At 44.8% G+C, this 20,003-nt stretch overlaps 1 protein-coding gene across 1 annotated transcript in view; it reads left to right on the top strand.

Annotated features, from left to right (window-relative positions):
• TAF2 (TATA-box binding protein associated factor 2) overlaps window positions 1-20,003 on the top strand; it is a gene marked incomplete at its 5' end in the record, with an annotated part of 143,001 nt that overhangs the window by 6,385 nt on the left and 116,613 nt on the right. Inside the window, 5 exons of the mRNA XM_068237959.1 lie at window positions 4,904-5,064; window positions 6,123-6,241; window positions 6,334-6,475; window positions 9,871-10,102; window positions 11,408-11,592. Coding sequence (XP_068094060.1) covers window positions 4,904-5,064; window positions 6,123-6,241; window positions 6,334-6,475; window positions 9,871-10,102; window positions 11,408-11,592 — 839 coding nt within the window. The remainder of the gene's footprint in view (window positions 1-4,903; window positions 5,065-6,122; window positions 6,242-6,333; window positions 6,476-9,870; window positions 10,103-11,407; window positions 11,593-20,003) is intronic.

Genomic DNA, 20,003 nt, shown 5'->3' with positions numbered 1-20,003 from the left:
CAATCTTTTACCCCAACATTGCGGCAATCTCAAAAAATGTGTGTGGTACCTCTGAAGATTCTAATAGAAACTTCTGATCAATCATAAAATTGGATTGGAATCTCGAAGCAAATAAAAAAAATAAATACATAAAAAAAAAATGGTATGGTTTGTGTGACCACCCTTAGACTTCTTTTACACGATATGCTGGAAAACTGATGTGTTTTAACCTTCCATAGAAGTGCATTGAGAAAAAGCTTTAGGGCCCGTTTCCACTATCGCGAATCTGCATGCGTTGTCTGCATGCGGATTCGCATAGCCAATACAAGTGGATGGGCCTGTTTCCACTTGTCCAAAGTGCTGAGTGTTGTTCTGTGCGTGAAAAATCTGCACGGCTGAGCCGTCAGAATTTGCGGGGAGCATACCGCTATGCGAATCGCATGCGTTTTTTGGCATGCATTTTTTGGCATGTGTTTTTTTTCCCGCGATTTCGCATAGAAACTAATGTAAATTAACAAAGGCAGTGACATGGTTAAAATCGCATATACCCTAACCTATGCGAAATCACGGCAGAAAACGCATGCCGAATCGTATCCGCATGCGATTTCGTCAGCAGTGAATTACCGGAGATTCCGCACCGCAATAGTGGAAACGGGCCATTATATAGAACCCGGGGCAGTGCGGGGGGGGGCAGGGCAGATGAGACACAGGCATTTTCTCTACATCATGATGTGCCTCTGGCCCCCCCACCCACGCGCTCATAGCCCCCCCAAATTAGCGACAGTTGTCTCTATCTTGGAGGGTAATGATTGGAGAGGGTATCCCCACTCAAACACCCTCTAGGGGCGTTCCTGCAGGCTTTCCAGAGCTGCCATTGGGCAGCTCTCCCTGGCCACGCCCCCTGCCGCTTTCCCACATCTCTGCGCCCTGGTTGAGAGGGAGTTCTCTCTCCTTCCAATGTTGTGACCCGGAGGTCATGAAAGGGAAAGTGCGGCAGTGCAGGCCTCAGGAGCGGCCGAGAGCGGCGTGGATGGCTGCTACCTGATCCGTCCAGTCCCCCGGATCAGGTGGCCTAGGTTTTTTTTTATTATATGAGCCCACCTTGGGCTCTGTAATTTTTTCAGCTTAACGGTGTGAAAGAGGGCATAGCAAACATGGACATTACTTTGTACATCAGTTGTCCTAAAGGGACCCTAAGCCGCCACCCACAGGTCCCATGCATACTTGAAAAACACCACAAAAACACTAGTATAAGCTGTTCAACGGCAGATGCTTGTATTCACTTATCAAAAAAATATGCATTTTCTCAGGTTTGCATACGAAATAGCTAAACATAAGGGCTTTATCAGGGACAACACAAAAAGCCATGCAATAATTGCCCAAAAGACTATATGGCCAGGCCCGGATTTACCTGACAGGAGCCAATAGACAAAGATGTCTTGGCATCATAGACTTCGCCCGAACTTACAAACCCCCACCAAACTGCACTGTAAGTGTGTTGGCTGTCCCAGTGCGTACGAGAGGAATCGGCGCAGGAGACTTGGGCACTGGATATAGCCTGTATATGGCTGATTCTGATACTACATAATTCCTGGCCGTGTTAAATACTATTCCCCCTCCAGGCCGCCATGGATAGTGGGGAATGAAATAATTGCTGGAGGCCGAATTTATAGTGTTTTAAAAGTAAATTCAGCTCAGTCTTCTGATGGCGCCGAAGTTACTCACTGTGTGCCCAAGTCTCCTGCGCTGAAATGTCAGTGTTCAGTCCCAGCTTTCACTTTTCCCTTACTTCCCTTGCCCATCATAGGTAGCTACAGGTGCCCTTTAGTATTAGGTAGCCAGAAGTACCCTCAGTGTTATGTAGCTAGAGGTGCCCCTGACAGAAGGGAGATCTTGTCAGTGAATTACTGAGAGCTGGGTGAGTAACCTCTCATTTATACTCTCATCAGGACTCTGCATAGGGGAGGAGGGTAGGGAGCCGCCTTTCCATCATCGGGCTTCTGTAGGCACGCGCCTACAGTGCCTTATGGTAAATCCAGCCTTGTATATGGCATAAATAGCCCTGTGCACAGTTGCACATGACACAAACACAGACTAAATTCTATATGAATGTATATTGTGAAAATTAAGTCATTTTTTTATTTTCATTACTTCCACTACAGTTCCTTTTTAAAGGGATACTGTAGGGGGGTCGGGGGAAAATGAGTTGAACTTACCCGGGGCTTCTAATGGTCCCCCGCAGACTTCTTGTGCCCGCGCAGCCACTCACTGATGCTCCGGCCCCGCCTCCGGTTCACTTCTGGAATTTCAGACTTTAAAGTCAGAAAACCACTGCGCCTGCGTTGCCGTGTCCTCGCTTCCCCTGATGTCACCAGGAGCGCACGGCGCAGGCACAGACTATACTGGGCCTTCGCAGTACACTCCTGGTGACATCAGCGGGAGTGAGGACACGGCAACGAAGGCGCAGTGGTTTTCTGACTTTAAAGTCTGAAATTCCAGAAGTGAACCGGAGGCGGGGCCAGAGCATCGGTGAGCGGCTGCGTGGGCACAGGATGTCTGTGGGGGACCATTAGAAGCCCCGGGTAAGTTCAACTCATTTTCCCCCTGCCCCCGTACAGTATCCCTTTTAACCTCCTTGCCGGTTATCCCGAGCTCAGCTCGGGGTAACCTGCGCAGGAGGATATCTCAGGCCCCGCTGGGCCGATTTGCATAATTTTTTTTTTTGTTACAAGCAGCTACCACTTTGCTAGCTGCTTGTAACTTTCGATCGCCGCCGATCCGCCGCAATCCGCCGCGCCGAGTCGCTCCCCCCCGCCCCAGAGCCCTGCGCTGCCTGGCCAATCAGTGCCAGGCAGCGTTGAGGGGCGGATCGGGATTCCCTATGACGTCCCGACGTCATGGCGACCGGGGAAGCCCTGCAGGAAATCCCGTTCTCAACGGGATTCCCTGCATACTCTGATCGCCGAAGGCGATCGGAGTGGGTGGGGGGATGCCGCCGCTTAGCGGCTATCAAGTAGCGAGCCCTTGGCTCGCTACATGATTTAAAAAAAAAAAAAATTAAAAAAATGTGCGGCGCTGCCTCCTTGCCGGATTTTTTAGACCGGCAAGGAGGTTAAGAGGTCTTAGAAATGGTATTGACTTTCAGTGCCCAGTTCAGTGACTGCTGATGTGATTGTCCTTAAAGCTTTTCATGCTGTTAAAGTGACACTGAAGCGGAAAAAAAACGTATGATCTAATGAATTGTATGTGTAGTGCGGATAATGACTAAAACATTAGTAGCAAAGAAGTCTCATATTTTTATTTTAAATTATTTCCTTTTTTTTTTTTATAACATTGCATCATTCTGTCATATTTGCAGTTTACAAACACTCTGTATTTTAAACTATGAGACAAAGCAAAGCTAATGACCATTTGAAATTTCCTGCAGAAAAAAACCCTGACCTGGTTCCCTCTCCCCTCTCCTACTTTAATATTGTTTAATTACTTGTGCTGTGAGTAGCACACAGCACCACCCTCCCCCTCCTGTGCCCCCCTGTAGTCCCCATTCTGTAGAACGTCAATTATGTGCGGGGAGACCGTTTGCAGGGACCCGTTCTCAAAACCTGAACGGAAGGTCCGGATCTGCTGCATTTTTACGCAACGGATCAGGACCACGGATACACGCAGGGGTAGTGAAAAGCAATGAGAAAACGCATCTCCAGCTCCACAGGCAAAATACCAACAAAAACTGATGACAAAACGGATAGCCTGAACTTTATTATTGGCCCAAAAAAATCCTCCCACTACCTTCCTAATGACAGAGATGTTTTCTGTCCGTGTTTTGGGGTAAAAACTGAACGGAAACTGATGCAAAACTGATGCACTTTTTATGAAAACGGATCAGTTTGCAGTCCGGTGGTACTTCCCCTGATCCCGGACTGCAGTGTCCGTCCTGCAACCGTGCCTAGTGTGGACCTAGCCTTCCTGCCCGCACAGTGAGAGAGAGGTTGAGATAAGAGCTTCAGAAAACCGCACTGACCAAGCTTGGTCGGAGAGCTCAGAGAAGCTCTTTTGCATAGATAACTGAAGCTTCTTAACTCTTCCTGTACTGGAAACAACATGAGACTCATGTCTGTACTACTAATGTTCTATTTCTTAGCTGTACTACACATTTCATTATATCATAAGTTTATTTTCACTTCAGATTCCCTTTAAAGAGACTCCGTAACAAAAATTTCATCCGGTTTTCTTCCATCCTACAAGTTCCAAAATCTATTCTAATGTGCTCTGGCTTACTGCAGCACGTTCTACTATCACCATCTCTGTAATAAATCAACTTATCTCTCTCTTGTCAGACTTGTCAGCCTGTGTCTGGAAGGCTGCCAAGTTCTTCAGTGTTGTGGTTCTGTGATGCATCTCCCCCCTCCCGGCCCCTCTCTGCACACTGCCTGTGTGTTATTTAGATTAGTGTAGCTTCTCTCTGCTCTATTATCTTTTACAAGCTGGATAAATCCTCCTCTGAGCTGGCTGGGCTTTCACATACTGAGGAATTACATACAGGCAGAGCTGTCTGCACTCTGCAGGAAGAAACAGCCTGACACTTCAGTGGAAGATAGCTGCAGGGGGAAAGAAACACACAAATGATCTCTTGAGATAAAATGGAAGGCTGTATACAGCCTGCTTGTGTATGGATGTATTTTCTATGTGTGGACATACTGTACATCAACCTACTTCCTGTTTTGGTGGCCATTTTGTTTGTTTATAAACAGACTTTTTAAAACTGTTTTTAACCACTTTTAATGTGGTGGGGAGCAGCGAAATTGTGACAGAGGGTAATAGGAGATGTCCCCTAACGCACTGGTATGTTTACCTTTGTGCGATTTTAACAATACAGATTCTCTTTAAGAGGGACAAATTGAAAAGTTCTTTGTTTCTTTCTCCTCAGGGATATGTGGAATTAACAATCTTCCCCACAGTGCCCAATTTCACCAGAATCAAGCTGAACAGTAAGCAATGCAGAATATACCGGGTGAAGGTGAATGACCTGGAGGCAGCGTTTATCTACAATGACCCCACGCTGGAAATCTGCCATCACGAGTCCAAACAGTGAGTGCTCCTTGCCAAAATCTGGGGGGCGGTGTCCAGAGAAAGACTGGATTTTTTTTTCATTTAAAGGACAACTGTAGTGAGAATAATATGGAGGCTGCCATATTTATTTCCTTCTCAACAATACCAGTTGCCTGGCAGCTCTGCTGATCTTTTGGGCTGCAGTAGTATCTAATTAACACCAGAAACAAGCATGCAGCTAATCCAGTCAGTTCTGATCATAATGTCAAAAACATCCTGATCTGCTGCATGCTTGTTCAGGGTTTATGGCTAAAAGTATTAGAAGCAGATGGTTAGCAGGATAGCCAGGCAACTGGTATTGCTTAAAGGGAAGGTTCACGGTCCCTAAAAAAAAAAAAAAAATGATGATCCACTTACCTGGGGCTTCCTCCAGCCCGTAGCAGGCAGGACGTGCCCTTGGCGCCGCTCCGCAGGCTCCCGGTCTCCTCCGGTGGTGCACCCGACCTGGCCAGACCGGCTGCCAGGTCGGGCTCTTCTGCTCTCCAAAATGCGCCTCACGCGGGCGTGCTGACGTCACCGGACGTTGTCCAGGCTGTACTACGCAGGCGCAGAACTACTCCGCCTGCGCAGTACAGCCCGGAGGACGTCCGCTGACGTCATCACGCCCGCGTGAGGCGCATTTTGGAGAGCAGAAGAGCCCGACCTGGCAGACTGCCGCACTGCTACCGCAGGGCAATTAAAGTCTGGGGAAAATCACATTACCTGCATCGCGAAGAGATTCTTCCATCACTCCTCTTCCACCTCTGGGTGGCGCTGTAATGGTGACATGGTCTCCTGGATTCCGATCACGTCATATCATGTGATTGGAACTGAAAAGACATGTCTGGGTTATACCGCTGCCACAGTGGAGGAACCAGAAGCTGATCCAACCATCCGAACTATAAAAGCTCCCTGCCGCCCACTTTGCATAGCCTGCCAGGCTAGGGAAGGCACACTCTGCAGCCAAATGAAGTTTTATAGTATTTGACTGTTAAAGGGGTTAAACATATATTTTGTTCCTCTGTTAATGGTTGTGTGTTTTTTCCTTTTTCTTGTAGGCGAAACCTGAATTATTTTTCCAATGCGTACGCAGCAGCTGTCACTGCTGTTGACCCGGATGCTGGGAATGGGGAACTCTGCATCAAGGTCCCGTCAGAGCTGTGGAAGCATGTTGATGGTAATAATAGGACAATCCGACTAAATAGCCTTTATCTTTTGTGTACTGGTAAGTTTTATGACATTCTTGTGTATAATGTTTTTCTGATACAGAGCTGAAGGTGCTGAAGGTGTACATAGAATTCTCCTTGGACCAGCCAAAGGGTGGGCTGCACTTTGTGGTCCCCAATGTGGAGGGCAGTATGGCAGAACGTGGGGCTCACGTTTTCTCCTATGGATACCAAAATTCTACAAGGTAACCCTCATTTAATACTCTGTGACTTCACTTATCAACGTGTCTCTCAGAGCATAACATTTTGGAGCAGGCAGTTTTTATGCATGTATTGTAAAGCAAACGTGTGCTGGTCTTAGCATTCCAACAGCTCGCTCTCTTGGTATCTTTCCATATGATCTTCTAGTGTAACGTCTGTGGGGGACATTTATCAAGAGTTTCTGAGACAAAATATTAGTAGGTTTTTAGAAATCTGTGCAGAAGTGTCTCAGACATCCTAAGAAATCACTAAATAGTGCAGATTTCATCTAAGGCCTCTTGCACACTACATGCGATTCCGATTTTTTTTTTTTTTATCTGATCCGATTTTTGATTCCGATTAAAAAATGTGCTGCATGCTGCTACATTTTTTATTCGGAATAAAAAATCGGACGTTTAAAAAAATCAGAATCGCGTGTAGTGTGCAAGAGGCCTTAAAGTGTTAGGAATAGGAGGAGTTAGCAAGGTTTCTCAGGCAGTAAAGTGTGTGAGGGATATTACTGTTGCTGAGGTAACCAACTGCTGTCAGCAGGCTCTGAGTGAGGGGGGGAGGAGCCCTTCACAAATCATGTCTAGCCTGCACTGCTGCACTATCTGGAGAACTGCTATGAAGCACTTCTTAACTACTTAATCTGCAGCAGTTTAGGGATGGATTTGCACTTTTCTTAAGTGTAGTGCAACTCTAGAAATCCACGCTAAACTGCCGCTATTACGTAGGATTTAAGAAGTTTCTTATCATGCAGAACTGTCCCTCTGCTGGTTAGAACAGTTTTAGAAAAAAAGACTGTTGGTAATGCTTTGATAAATCTGGCCCTGTGTCTCATAGCGGTCAGCTCCCATAGCAGAGACTTGTATACACTGATGAGGCTGGTAAAAGGGTGGGGGTGAGGCAATGCAAATGAGGAAGGAGTGAAACCTCTCCCACCATTTTCTGCATGCTAGTATTTAGTGACGAATGTAGCCTGAGAACACAGCCGTGCTGCTTCCAGATACAGATAAGGATCTTTGATTTTTTTTTATGTTCTGTGGCAGCTTTATATGCTAGTGATATGTTGTACATAAAGCTGTGAGCCTGACGTGGGTTTGGAGTGGAATGACATTTCTCCACGTAACTGTGCATGATTTCAGCAGAACAGCAGGATGCCACTAACACCCCTCATAATACTGCATCTGACAACCAGCGGGACGGGACGTGTTGACACTGTTATGGAACACAGATATTAACAACTGAGGCCATTTTAACCACTTTAGTACCGACCATTAAAGGGACTGAGACAAGCAATACCCCTGTAGTTATACCTTCCTGGGGCTTCCTCCAGCCCCATGAGTTCCGTGGGCTCCCTTGTCATCCTCTCAGGCTGCTCCGTTAAAGGGGAACTGAAGTAAGAGGTATACGGAGGCTGACATATTTATTTCCTTTTAATCAATACCAGTTGCCTGGCAGCCCTGCTGATCTATTTCTCTGCAGTAGTATCTGAATAACACCAGAAACAAGCATGCAGCTAGTCTTGTCAGATCTGACTTTAAAGTCTGAAACACCTGATCTGCTGCATGCTTGTTCAGGGTCTATGGCTATTTAGTATTAGAGGCAGAGGATCAGCAGGGCTGCCAGGCAACTGGTATTGCTTAAAAGGAAATAAACATGGCAGCCTCCATATACCTCTCACTACAGTTCCCTTTACATATCGCCCGCGGTGTTCTGGCCGGCTGTGCTCTTCTGTGCATATGTGGCCTGGCTGCCCACGGACCTGCTCCAGCGGCCGGGAGCGTTCTGCGTCTGCGCCTGCGCAGGCACAGAATGCTCCTGATCACTGGAGCGCAGCCGAGTCGTGCATGTGCAGAAGCCTGATCGCAGTTGAGTCAACACCATTCGTAATATAAGCTCTTTATTGAAGTTAAGATAAAAACAGCATGTCAAGCTGTTACAGCGAGACATCATGCTGTTTTTATCTTGACTTCAATAAAGAGCATATATTACGAATGGTGCTGACTCAACTGCGATTGGGTTGAAGACTGATGGTTCGGGGAGACACTAGGAGTCAAAGCACGTTCAGCAATTCCTCTCCTGGGTACTTGCTTCCTACTGTACATTGTGCAGAAGCCTGCGAATGGCCAGAATACCAGGTATGATATCTACAGAACGGAGCGGCCGTTGAGGACAGCGAGGGAGCCCGTGGACTTCATGGGGCTGTAGAAAGCCTCAGATAAGTATAAATACAGAGGAATTGCTTGTATCCTTTAAATGGGTTCTGTGGAAACTTCTACAAACAAAAACTGACACTTACCTGGGGCTTCTGCTGCCCCCTGCAGCTGTCATGTCCCGCGTCGTCGTTGTCCTCCGATGCTCCGTTCCTGCATAGTACTACATGACTTGGGGCAACTAGAGAGAGAGAGAGAGAGAGAGAGAGAGAGACCGGGCCAACCAGCGTAGATCGAAGTGTCCCGTCAGTTAATAATGGGCACTAGGCCTCAGCCGCAACCACCACCACCGCTGTCCGAAGTCCGCCTGTGTATCGCGCATGTGTGCCAGGCACAACAGACAGAGGAGGATGCAGGGACAGGTGTTTTATTATAAAGGATATATTTTTGTTGTAAAGGAATACTATCGATACCCAAGTGTTCTAAAATGACAATGTACAAATAATGTCTAAGTAGCTGTGTAAACATTTTCCTACTTTTCATGATAAATATCAGAGGCAAAAGCTGTAATTTATTGAGGGTAGGATTTAGCTATATTGGGACAAATCAATTGCAGAAAGGGTGTCTGCTTCAATGCACAGCTAAAGTTGCATATCAGACTACAGAAAGAAAATATCAAACATATCAAACTCTGAAAGCAAAAACAGTATGAAAAAGCTGTGACAATTAGTTACATTTCCTCTGCTCTCTTCAGACACGTCAGACAGAAACGCAGGACACAGGAGCTGCAGCTGTTGGGAGCTCTCTTCTCTGTCACACACAGAGCTACACATAGAGTTAACTGATCAAGTGTGAGGGGCATTTCCCCTCTCCTCATGGCTCAGTCAGCCAGTTTTGGCGTCAGTAACGTTTGAATGTATTTTGAGAACTGTAAACCAAGAAGTTGCTACTACAATGTATACACCAGTACTTAGCAGCACTTCCCAAACAATTCCTGTGTCAATTGGAAAAAAATATGTGAATCGATAGTATTCCTTTAAGTACACTTTTTTCATTTTAGTATGATTTTTATTTTGTGTTTTATCCTGCTTTATTTTGGTACTAAGATTAGAGCACACTTTCTGTTCTTGTTCTGTAATATGAGTGTTCTGTTCTCACCCTCTGAGGGTCTGTGTGTCCTTTTTATCTTTCTTTTAGCTTCTGGTTCCTGTATTTGAGTGGTGTTTTTTTCTTCCTGCCAGGTTCTGGTTCCCTTGTGTGGACTCCTATTCCGAGCTCTGTACATGGAAGTTGGAGTTCACTGTTGATGCTGCCATGGTTGCCGTGTCCAATGGCGACCTTGTGGAGACGGTTTACACTCATGACATGAGGAAGAAGACCTTCCACTACACTCTCGCCATTCCAACGGCATCCCCCAACATTTCTCTGGCCGTGGGCCCCTTCGAGATCCTCGTAGATCCTTACATGCATGAGGTATTAATACACAGCCTCCCTGAATTCCACACTAATTTGCGGCTGGGATCTGTTAAATCTGAGTTGTAAAAGCAATATAACTTTGCCCCTGTGTTTTCTGTGCAACTGCCCAGTTTTAAATAGGTCTTCTACTTCTAATTGTACTTTATGGTTTCACTGAGAGAAATAGATGAGATTTTGTGGGACACACGAATTAACATTATGGGGATATAAAACTACAATGACAGATGTGGCCTGTGTTTAAAGTCAGTGTAAGCTAAAGTAAAAAACAAAACCAATAATTACCTGGAGAGGGAGGCTCTGGGTCCTATAGAGCCGTCCCTGTCTTCCCATGCTCCCCTCGTTCCACGCTGTCACCTCGTTCTAATCTGCTGCCACAGGAGGCTTCCTAAGTCTCCGGGAGCCTGAGTGCTCCCGAAGACGGGCAGCTCCATACTGCGCATATGCATTAGTGCGCTAGAGAGCGTGGTCGTGCATGCGCAATATGAAGGGGCCGTCTTTGGGAGCACTCGGACTCCCGAAGACTTACGAAGGCAGAGAGCATTCTCTGACCCATCAGTCAAATACTGCTACCAGGGTTGACAGTGCTGGAACGAGGGGGCCATGAGAGGAATGGGAAGGTCCTACAGGACCCAGAGCCTTCCCTCTTTATAGGTATTTGTGTTTTTGTTTTGTTTTTTAACTTCAGTTTACATTCACTTAAAAGGAAATGTTATTTATTACAGTATTAGGCTAAGTTTACATGTGCCAACTTAAAACAGAAGGTATTTGCATTTATTCTCAGCTGTATGTGAGCAAGGAGGAACTCCCATGATGCATCAGTTTTGCTCAGTGAGTGAATAAGCCAATCATTCCTTGATGTTCCTGAAATGCTAAGCACATATCGAGAGCTGGGAACATAATGGCAGCTTGTGTTTTGGAGAACATTAATAGCTGCGCTGCATGTGGAGGAGTATACTGGTAGCCATAAAGGGGCACTTTTTATAGGGAGGACCTAGTAAGGGCATTGCAAAGGCACTTGTAAATGGGATGCACCTTGTCTGCACTGGTTATATGGGTGATATGACCAGGGCTGTGGAGTTGGAGCCGGAGTAGAGGAGTCGGAGCAACTTTGGGTACCTGGAGTTGGTGGTTTGATAAACTGAGGAGTCGAAGACTGAGTTGGAGTCGGATGAGTTTAGTACTGACTCCACAGCCCTGGATATGACACGTTGGGTTCATATTTGCTGGAACGTTGGCATGGCTGAGGTATCTTGCTTGAAATAGCCTGCATAGGTGACACATGCTTTCTTTCTGCCCTGTCAGGTGACTCACTTCTGCCTGCCTCAGCTGCTGCCCCTTCTGAAGCACACTACCTCCTACCTCCATGAGGTGTTTGAGTTCTATGAGGAAATCCTCACCTGCCGATACCCGTATTCCTGTTTCAAGACAGTGTTTGTTGATGAAGCGTACATGGAGGTCACGGCCTATGCCTCCATGAGTATCTTCAGGTAGGTCTATCATGTGCAATAAGCAGGTGAGGACACTGGTGTTCATGTTTAGCCTATATCTAAGAAACTCAATGCAAAGGTATTTAAAACAAAACCTATTCTTTAGGTAAACTTGTGAGGTAATGAAGACATTTGAAAATGTTACATACATGCATCCAAACTTAGAGTGGGATAAAACTCTGAAATACCAGTCAATAAAAATGTGTTTTCCTACTTTTTATTACCCATACAGTTACCATATTTGCTTTTGTGCGCAAGTAATCTCGTCTGTCTACAAATTCCTAATGTTAATCCGCTCTGAAAGCTGCCACTTCATTTTCTTGTGTAGCAGCTGTATTTATATATTAAATTATATCTATTGATCACTTCTCAGCTCAGCTCTTTCTGCTTCTCCGCTCAGTACAGTTCAGTTTCAGCAGGTTGCGAATGTTTACTAAATGTATCTGTCAAAGGAATGCAAACAAAAGATAATGTTTTCACCTCTTTGGAATGTGACCAGAAGATTTCCACTGAAGCAAGGAGCTTTCCAGTGAAGAACACAGTGCTGTGTTTAAATGTTGTTCTGCTACAATTTTTTTGTGGTAGTAGATTTTATGCTGTAAAAAGTATTTTTGAGACAAGAGGAAATGCTGAGTTTCATACCACTTTAACCATATTGAATCCCTTGCTACGCTTATCTACTCACCACAAAACTTCATCTGAAGCTCAGGGGAATAGATAGGCGTACTTGTGGTAAACAGTGTGCTGTATGCCCAATAAGCTATCTGATTATGTATATAGGGTATCATTTTAACCGTGACAAGTGAGAGAATAGATTTTGTGTTGTTTGACAACTGAGGGCTAAGTCATGTGATTTTTATTTTTTTACCGGAAAACTGAATGAAAAGCAATAAAACTGTTATTTTCATGTACTCTGTACCCCCAAATAAATACTTGTTAAAAAAAAAACCAAACGTGACAGCATTGAAAAGAGAATACATAGTTACCCTAGGGACTTCGCTTTTAAAATATGTATGCCATGAGTGTATTACTGTTCATCATGAAGATAAGGGCTTTTAATTACTGATAGAGTACAATGAGAAAACAAAAAACGCAAACCAGAAACTAATATATTATCGCCATACATTGTACTAGGAACATTATTTAAATGTTGAGATAACCAGGACAAATTAGCAAATACAATGTGTGGGTTTTACCTATGGTAACATTGTTTATTTGAAAACTATAGTGGATGGAAATGGAGAAATAGTGTATTTTTTCTTTTTTTTTTTTTCTCATTTTCCCTTTAAAATGCACAGATAATAACATAATTACTAAAAGCAAATATCACCCTCACAAAGCATAATTTGTGGCAAAAAAAACCCAAGATATAGATCATTTACATCTGATGAGTAGCAATAAAGTTATTGGTGAATGAATGGGAGGAGCGCTGAAATGTGAAAATTGCTCTGGTTTTTGAGCAAAAAACCCTGTGGTGCTGAAGTGGTTAATATTTGCCTTCAATGTTTCTTTCAGTTTTTCTTTAGGTAAATCTACCTTTATTTTACGTATATGTCTATGGTGGCCTTTTGAACATTTTTAGATCTCGGGGATACGGCTGTATATGTGATAGATATGTCCCATATATAAAATGCAGCAATGACCTCCACAGATCAAATGCAGCCATGATCCCAACATATCAATTGCAGCAATGCAGGAATTGCTCCCAACTTACAATTGTAAATGTCCTAGTCAGAGGAGCCAGAGATTAGTCTAAAGTACATAATTGCTTACAATTCACTTGGTTCCTGGGCCTTTATATGCAGACACAGTAAAGGTGTCCATAGACCAGATGATTATGGGCCGATTTATTTATCTATTGTATTTATAAAGCGCCAACATATTACAGAGCGCTCAACAAAGAGACTAATTTATCTCTAATCAAATCTGATTAGAGATAAATTTGTCTCTTTGTCAAAGCTGCCCATATACTACATGCCGATTCCCGTCTGATTTCAGCATGAAATCTTCAGGCAATTGGCTGAGCCCGCCTCGTCCTCACAATGTATAAATGTGCCCCCCAGTGTGTGCATTTATACATTACCTGTCCTGTTGCAGCCTCCGCGCGGTGTCCATAACCCTCCGGGCGGCTATCCGTACACACTACTGCCGCATTACGTCTGATGTCAGACGTTATGTGCCAGTAGCGTGTACAGATAGCCCCCCGGAGGTTACGGGATACCGCGCGGAGGCTGCAACAGGACAGGTAATGTATAAATGCACACACTGGGGGGGCACATTTATACATTGTGGTGGGGGTTTTGTCGTCTGCACGGAAATCACTGCTGTACCGCCACACACCCAACCAAGCAACTTCGGCCCGACATCTTGCAGCATGCGCGATAGACAAAGCTGTTAGAACCTGTTCTTTATCACCTTGCTTTGACACCACCGTCTCACAGATTATGAGATCACTTGACTCTCCACACAGCAAACAGGAGATAGACTTTCTCAGGCTTCTTCAATGTTTACGTTATTTATTCAAGTAACAGAAATACAGATAGATACAGTTTATCATCTCCTGGCAATGCAGACTTCCATGTTGCGTTACAGCTGCGTGAGTATCTTCCTACTGAAGATACCCAGGTCTTCTTGTATCTACTCTATGTTACATCTAGACTACTCTATGTTACATCTAGACATTATATCAGATTACAGAAAGGAAGAACATACTTAGAGGTCCCAGTCGGCCTTGCGAGCTAGTGCGAAAGGAAGAAGCAGAATGCCCTCTCCATCGCTCACTCTGGGTTTAATACCGACTAGGAAAGAGTTAAATATGACATCATCTTCGCCACCCCCTATATCAGTCTATTGGTGGACCCACTTGTGGTGTCATCATACACACCTACTCGATTAATAATCAATGAGGCATTTGCCCTATATGCAGGAATGTGGATATTTACAAAACATAGCTGATGTTTATTGTTCCATGCCCAGGTCAGGGAGACCTGCGGCCTTGTTCAGAACAGCTTCTTGGTATGTTCTAGCTCTGCTGACAGAACTGCAGATTTTCTCTCTGAGAAAATCCCCTTAAAGGGCAGGTCTGCTCATCAAGCCTTTTTGACTAACTCAGTCCAAATAACTGAGGCCTACTTAAATTATAACAATCCCCCCTAAAAAGGCTTGACCCGCAGATCTCAGCTTCTGAACCCACCCGTACCTGGTTTCTTTTCTTTATGTTTCACTTTTCGATGTTCGTGCTCACACACCTTCTCTGCTCTCGGTGGTTACCCCTTGAAGAGAGAGAGCACGACCTCTTGGTCTTCCTGTAACCAGGCTCTCTGGGGAGGCCCTACTTCTAAGTCCCTCTATACCACATGCTCAGCATTTGCGTCACTTACGTATCACTCACAAACTTGCATGACCACAGAAAAGTGAAACTCGTTTGGTTGTTACAAAACGAAGCAGTGCCAGGTGTCTTCTAAAAGAGCGCCTTTATACAATCAGCTCCATCCCAGGTACTACTAAACCTATACCCGTAACCCTGTATATCCCTTAATTTGAAAATATTGGTTCATGAGATTGTTTATGAGGCACCAATCTCTGGACTAGGTTAATTTGGTTTACGTAAATTTAACACGCAACCTCACCTGGATAATGATGCCTAAAGTTGTAATCCCCATCCAGACGACCAGTGGGTGTTCTACCTCGTTAAGATCACCTGTATCATGGTGAAATCTTACCTCTAACTTAGTGTACTGTTTGTTTAACCTTTGTAACAAAATGTGGTCGTCTTGGATCAAACCCCGTTCCCCTTTGTCCCATGTCGTGTTCTCTTTCAGGACGGGAACTACCCGTGAAACTTTGAACTTTAGATTTTTCTTAACAATTTGAGAAACAACGTCATCCAACCTGGATGACAGGATCCATATGGGATCTCCACTCACCCAATATGTTCCCCTTGGAAACTCCCCCTTATCGGAACAATTATGAGAATATACCTTGAATGTATCATTAGAACTTATGTTAAAAAACCAAACCTTTCCTTCAGCCGCCGGAACTATCGGTTGGGCTTCAGGATGGATCTTTTGAATGGTAGCCTCGCATTCTGCGTTCTTGAGCCTGCAGGCTTCTTCCCTAAATTTGACTTGCCCCGGCCAACGCAGGTACTTCTGCAAGAATTGCCCGCATGAGGACAACTCTACTTGCTTCACCTCCCCGTCTAGCACCAAAAAAGGTTGACCTCTCAGGTCCTGGTGTAAGACCTGGGTTGAGGTGGGAACTAAGGAAGTGGCGGTGCCTAAAGGAATGTTGCACCGTTTCCATTAGTTCACCCAAACATCTCGAAGCTGCCATGCAAAAGATCCTTCTCCAGAAAAATTAATATACCTCCCCTTGTCCAATCTCCCGCTGACAAAATATGTCTCCAGCTGTCCTGATTGGACCTCTTCCCCCCCCCTTATGTCCTGAGGCACACTATGTACCTGAGGTTGGGAAGACTGTACTCTCTGCAATCTTTCAATTAAGAGTACCTCTTCACTTACCCAACTATCATGAGGATAAGCTGCTGCGTATGGACGGTGTAATATCGTCCCCTGTTGTGACCCGTGTAGCGTGAATGGGGTTCCCTGTGTTGGCTTTCTCTCCCCCGGGACCGCTCTCCCCACCCTCTTTGTCACCTGGAAATGTGGCTTGATCTCGATTTTTACTTCTTGTTTCGAGAACCACCCACCCTCGGTTTTCCAGCCTTTACGTGTGTATAGTTGTTTCAGAGGCACTCTCTGTTGGTAGCTCCAGAGTGTGATGTTGTCCCCTGCGTCTCTCTGGTAAGAGAATTGACGCCTCCTGCTCGTTCTTCTCCAATCTGGAACCATCTCACTCTGCATAACCAAGACAAGGTACCCCTGAATCACACACTCCACCTTTTGCATGTACCTATTGTACTGCAATGTACCCTTTAACCAACCTTTGGATCTAAAGGTCCCTGGTTCGATCCCGGGTTTCGGCACCACTGTTAGAACCTGTTCTTTATCACCTTGCTTCGACACCACCGTCTCACAGATTGTGAGATCACTTGACTCTCCACACAGCAAACAGGAGATAGACTTTCTCAGGCTTCTTCAATGTTTACGTTATTTATTCAAGTAACAGAAATACAGATAGATACAGTTTATCATCTCCTGGCAAAGCAGACTTCCATGTTGCGTTACAGCTGCGTGAGTATCTTCCTACTGAAGATACCCAGGTCTTCTTGTATCTACTCTATGTTACATCTAGACTACCTATGTACAGCAGACATTATATCAGATTACAGAAAGGAAGAACATACTTAGAGGTCCCAGTCGGCCTTGCGAGCTAGTGCGGAAGGAAGAAGCAGAATGTCCTCTCCATCGCTCACTCCGGGTTTAATACCGACTAGGAAAGAGTTAAATATGACATCATCTTCGCCACCCCCTATATCAGTCTATTGGTGGACCCACTTGTGGTGTCATCATACACACCTACTCGATTAATAATCAATGAGGCATTTGCCCTATATGCAGGAATGTGGATATTTACAAAACATAGCTGATGTTTATTGTTCCATGCCCAGGTCAGGGAGACCTGCGGCCTTGTTCAGAACAGCTTCTTGGTATGTTCTAGCTCTGCTGACAACTGCAGATTTTCTCTCTGAGAAAATCCCCTTAAAGGGCAGGTCTGCTCATCAAGCCTTTTTGACTAACTCAGTCCAAATAACTGAGGCCTACTTAAATTATAACAAAAGCGACCAATTTCGGTCCCGACTTTAACATCTGAGCTGGTTTTGACGCAATGTCGATAGTTTGTGTTTTCCAAGGTAAAATGAAAGTCCATAGACTTTCATTTTACCTTTCACATCTAACACTGTTTTTTGTGTGCGTTGCGTTTAGACGCTCAACGGAGCTTTTAATCGTCCGACGTTTGCGTTCCAGTGTAAATCAATGTAAGACCCAAGCTCCAAGAAGAGCATGCATTTTTAAAACGTTTCAACGCACACAGTTACAGTTGTAAGTCAAAAAACTATAACTTCCCCTGCGTTTTCCTATGTGCTGTAACGGATTGAAAATGCACGCTTTTCGCTTTTCCAAACGCAAGCTCTGATGTGAAAGAACCCTTAAGCCTGTTACACCAGATGAAAGCCAGCCGAGGCAGCCAATAATGACCACCTCTGCCAAGAATCTAGCATGTGTGCTACGGCCCCCGATGCCTGCCGACACCTCAGCTAGTGATCAGCCTGGCGGATCTATTTTGTTAATTGCTGGCTGAGAGAATTGTTCTTCCCTCTCGCCCAGCTCTGACTTTGGGGCATTGGGGTTTTGGTTTTTTTTTTGAGGGTTCCTTTTGTTGTTGTTGTTCTGTCTCTCACAGCTACAAAAAACCTACCATTAAAATTATAGACTGGTCATTTTTTGGTCAGAGGGCCTCGAAACTTGCACCTGCGCAGCTCAGAATAGCTCTGCCCCGCTCAGACGAACTTCCAGGTGGTACGGCTGCTACGGGGAATGGGAAGAACCCTGAGGACATGAACAGTGGCAGTACACTTCTACAAACATCTTTTCAAAGATTTTACACTGGTTCAGGAGTTCTTTAAAGTAAACCAGAGATCAAAAAAATCTAAAGAATCGATACTTACCCGGGGCTTCCTCCAGCCACATACATGCTAGTCCATCACTACTCCACCTTTCCTGCATAGCAACAGAGCGAGTCTTCACATCTGTACAGCCTGTCCCAGCAATGACGCCCAAGGGGATTGGGTTCCAATCTCGGACAGGCGACCTTAGTCAATGGTGTGTATGCACCTTTAAAATATAAAGTTCCTTCTGCTACAGACCATTAGCTTTAAAGTGAAGCGGAGACGAAGCACCCTCATGTATTTTACCATGTATATCAGTGGGAACATTAGAGAAAACCCCTACCCTGCTCTCCATTTCATTCTTCACTGTTCAGCTTGCTTCTTATCAGCCCTGATAAAATCCCCGACTAAGCATTCAGTCTGGCTTTGCTATAATGACTCAGCTATAAGGATTCCTGAGCAGAGCTAGAAGGGGGCAGGCTTGGGATTGAAAAGGCATCAGAGAACACAGACTCAGCTATTATGATTCCTGAACAAAGCCAGACTGAATGCTCAGTCGGGGATTTTATCAGGGCTGATTAGAAGCAGACTGAGCAGTGAAGAATGAAACAGAGAGCATGGTAGGTGTTTTTTCTAATGTTCCCACTGATATACTGTATATGGTAAAATGCATGAGGATGCTTCGTCTCTGGTTCACTTAAACCAATCATGTTGCCGTTGGGTGTTGAGTGATTGTTTGCCTGCAAACTGGTTGTTGAATCAGTTTGCTGGTAAACAATGATTGGTTAAGGGGCCCATACACTGGTTGATATCAGCCATTGATCGATTCGATAGATTCGAAACGATTCTATCTAATTAGCAAATCAATTTGCAGCTGATTTCGATCAGTTTGATCTATCTGACTGGATGGAAAATCTAGGTCGATCTGTTGCTGGCAGCAGATCGATGGCCCATATAGTTGCATTGAATCTAATGGTCCAATAATGCAATTAGATCGATTTCCAATAGATTTCATTCTGAAATCTATTGGAAATCTGTTCCTAGTGTGTTGCACACATCAGATAGATTCCTGTTAGATTTGACCTGACAGGCTCTCTGACAGAAATCTATCTGATGGTCGAATCTACAGCAAATCTATAAGTGTATGGCCACCTTTAGTGAATGATGCACATTGTGACAGGAACTTGCTCAGGAACAGCTGGTAGAACAATTGTGGCATTCCTATCTGACTGATTACCAGTTGGGAAATTAATTGAAATTACTGCCTTCAAGATTGGCCACAGATCTGACAACGTGTTTTGGGTTTAAGCTGGACACCCCTCTATTTGGGGCCCGTTTCCACTAGCGCGAATTCGCATGCGTTTTCTGCATAAATATTCGCATAACCAATACAAGTAAATGAGCCTTTTTTCCACTTGTCAGGAAAACTGAGCATTTTGCGGTGCAGGAAAAATTTGCAGAATTCGCACACCGCACACACTGCTTGCGATTCGCATGTAATGTATTTAATAGGAATTCGCATTGCGGTTTCGCTATGCGATTTTTTTTTTTTAAATTTTTTTTTTTCCATGTGAATTCGCATACGTTTTCGTGTAAAATCAATGTAAAAGCACACAGTCACTGACATGTTTAAAATCGCATACTTACAAAAATACTTACTCATGCGAATTCGCATACAAAAGCTTAAGAACAGGCCTGCTATTTGGAGGAGGGCGCTCTGATGGTGGGGGGAGCCACAGCTGCGGGGAGGGCAGCCCGACCTCTCCCTCCTTTCCTCCCCCTGGCCGCCCTCCGGGCTCCCCCCTCCGATGCAGAGTAAAGCGCAGGGAAGCGCTGTAAA

Source organism: Hyperolius riggenbachi, chromosome 5 (assembly GCF_040937935.1).
Source record: "Hyperolius riggenbachi isolate aHypRig1 chromosome 5, aHypRig1.pri, whole genome shotgun sequence".
Classification (NCBI taxonomy): domain Eukaryota; kingdom Metazoa; phylum Chordata; class Amphibia; order Anura; family Hyperoliidae; genus Hyperolius; species Hyperolius riggenbachi.
Note: the sequence above shows the minus strand (reverse complement) of the source record. Positions and strands in the feature narration are given on the sequence as shown.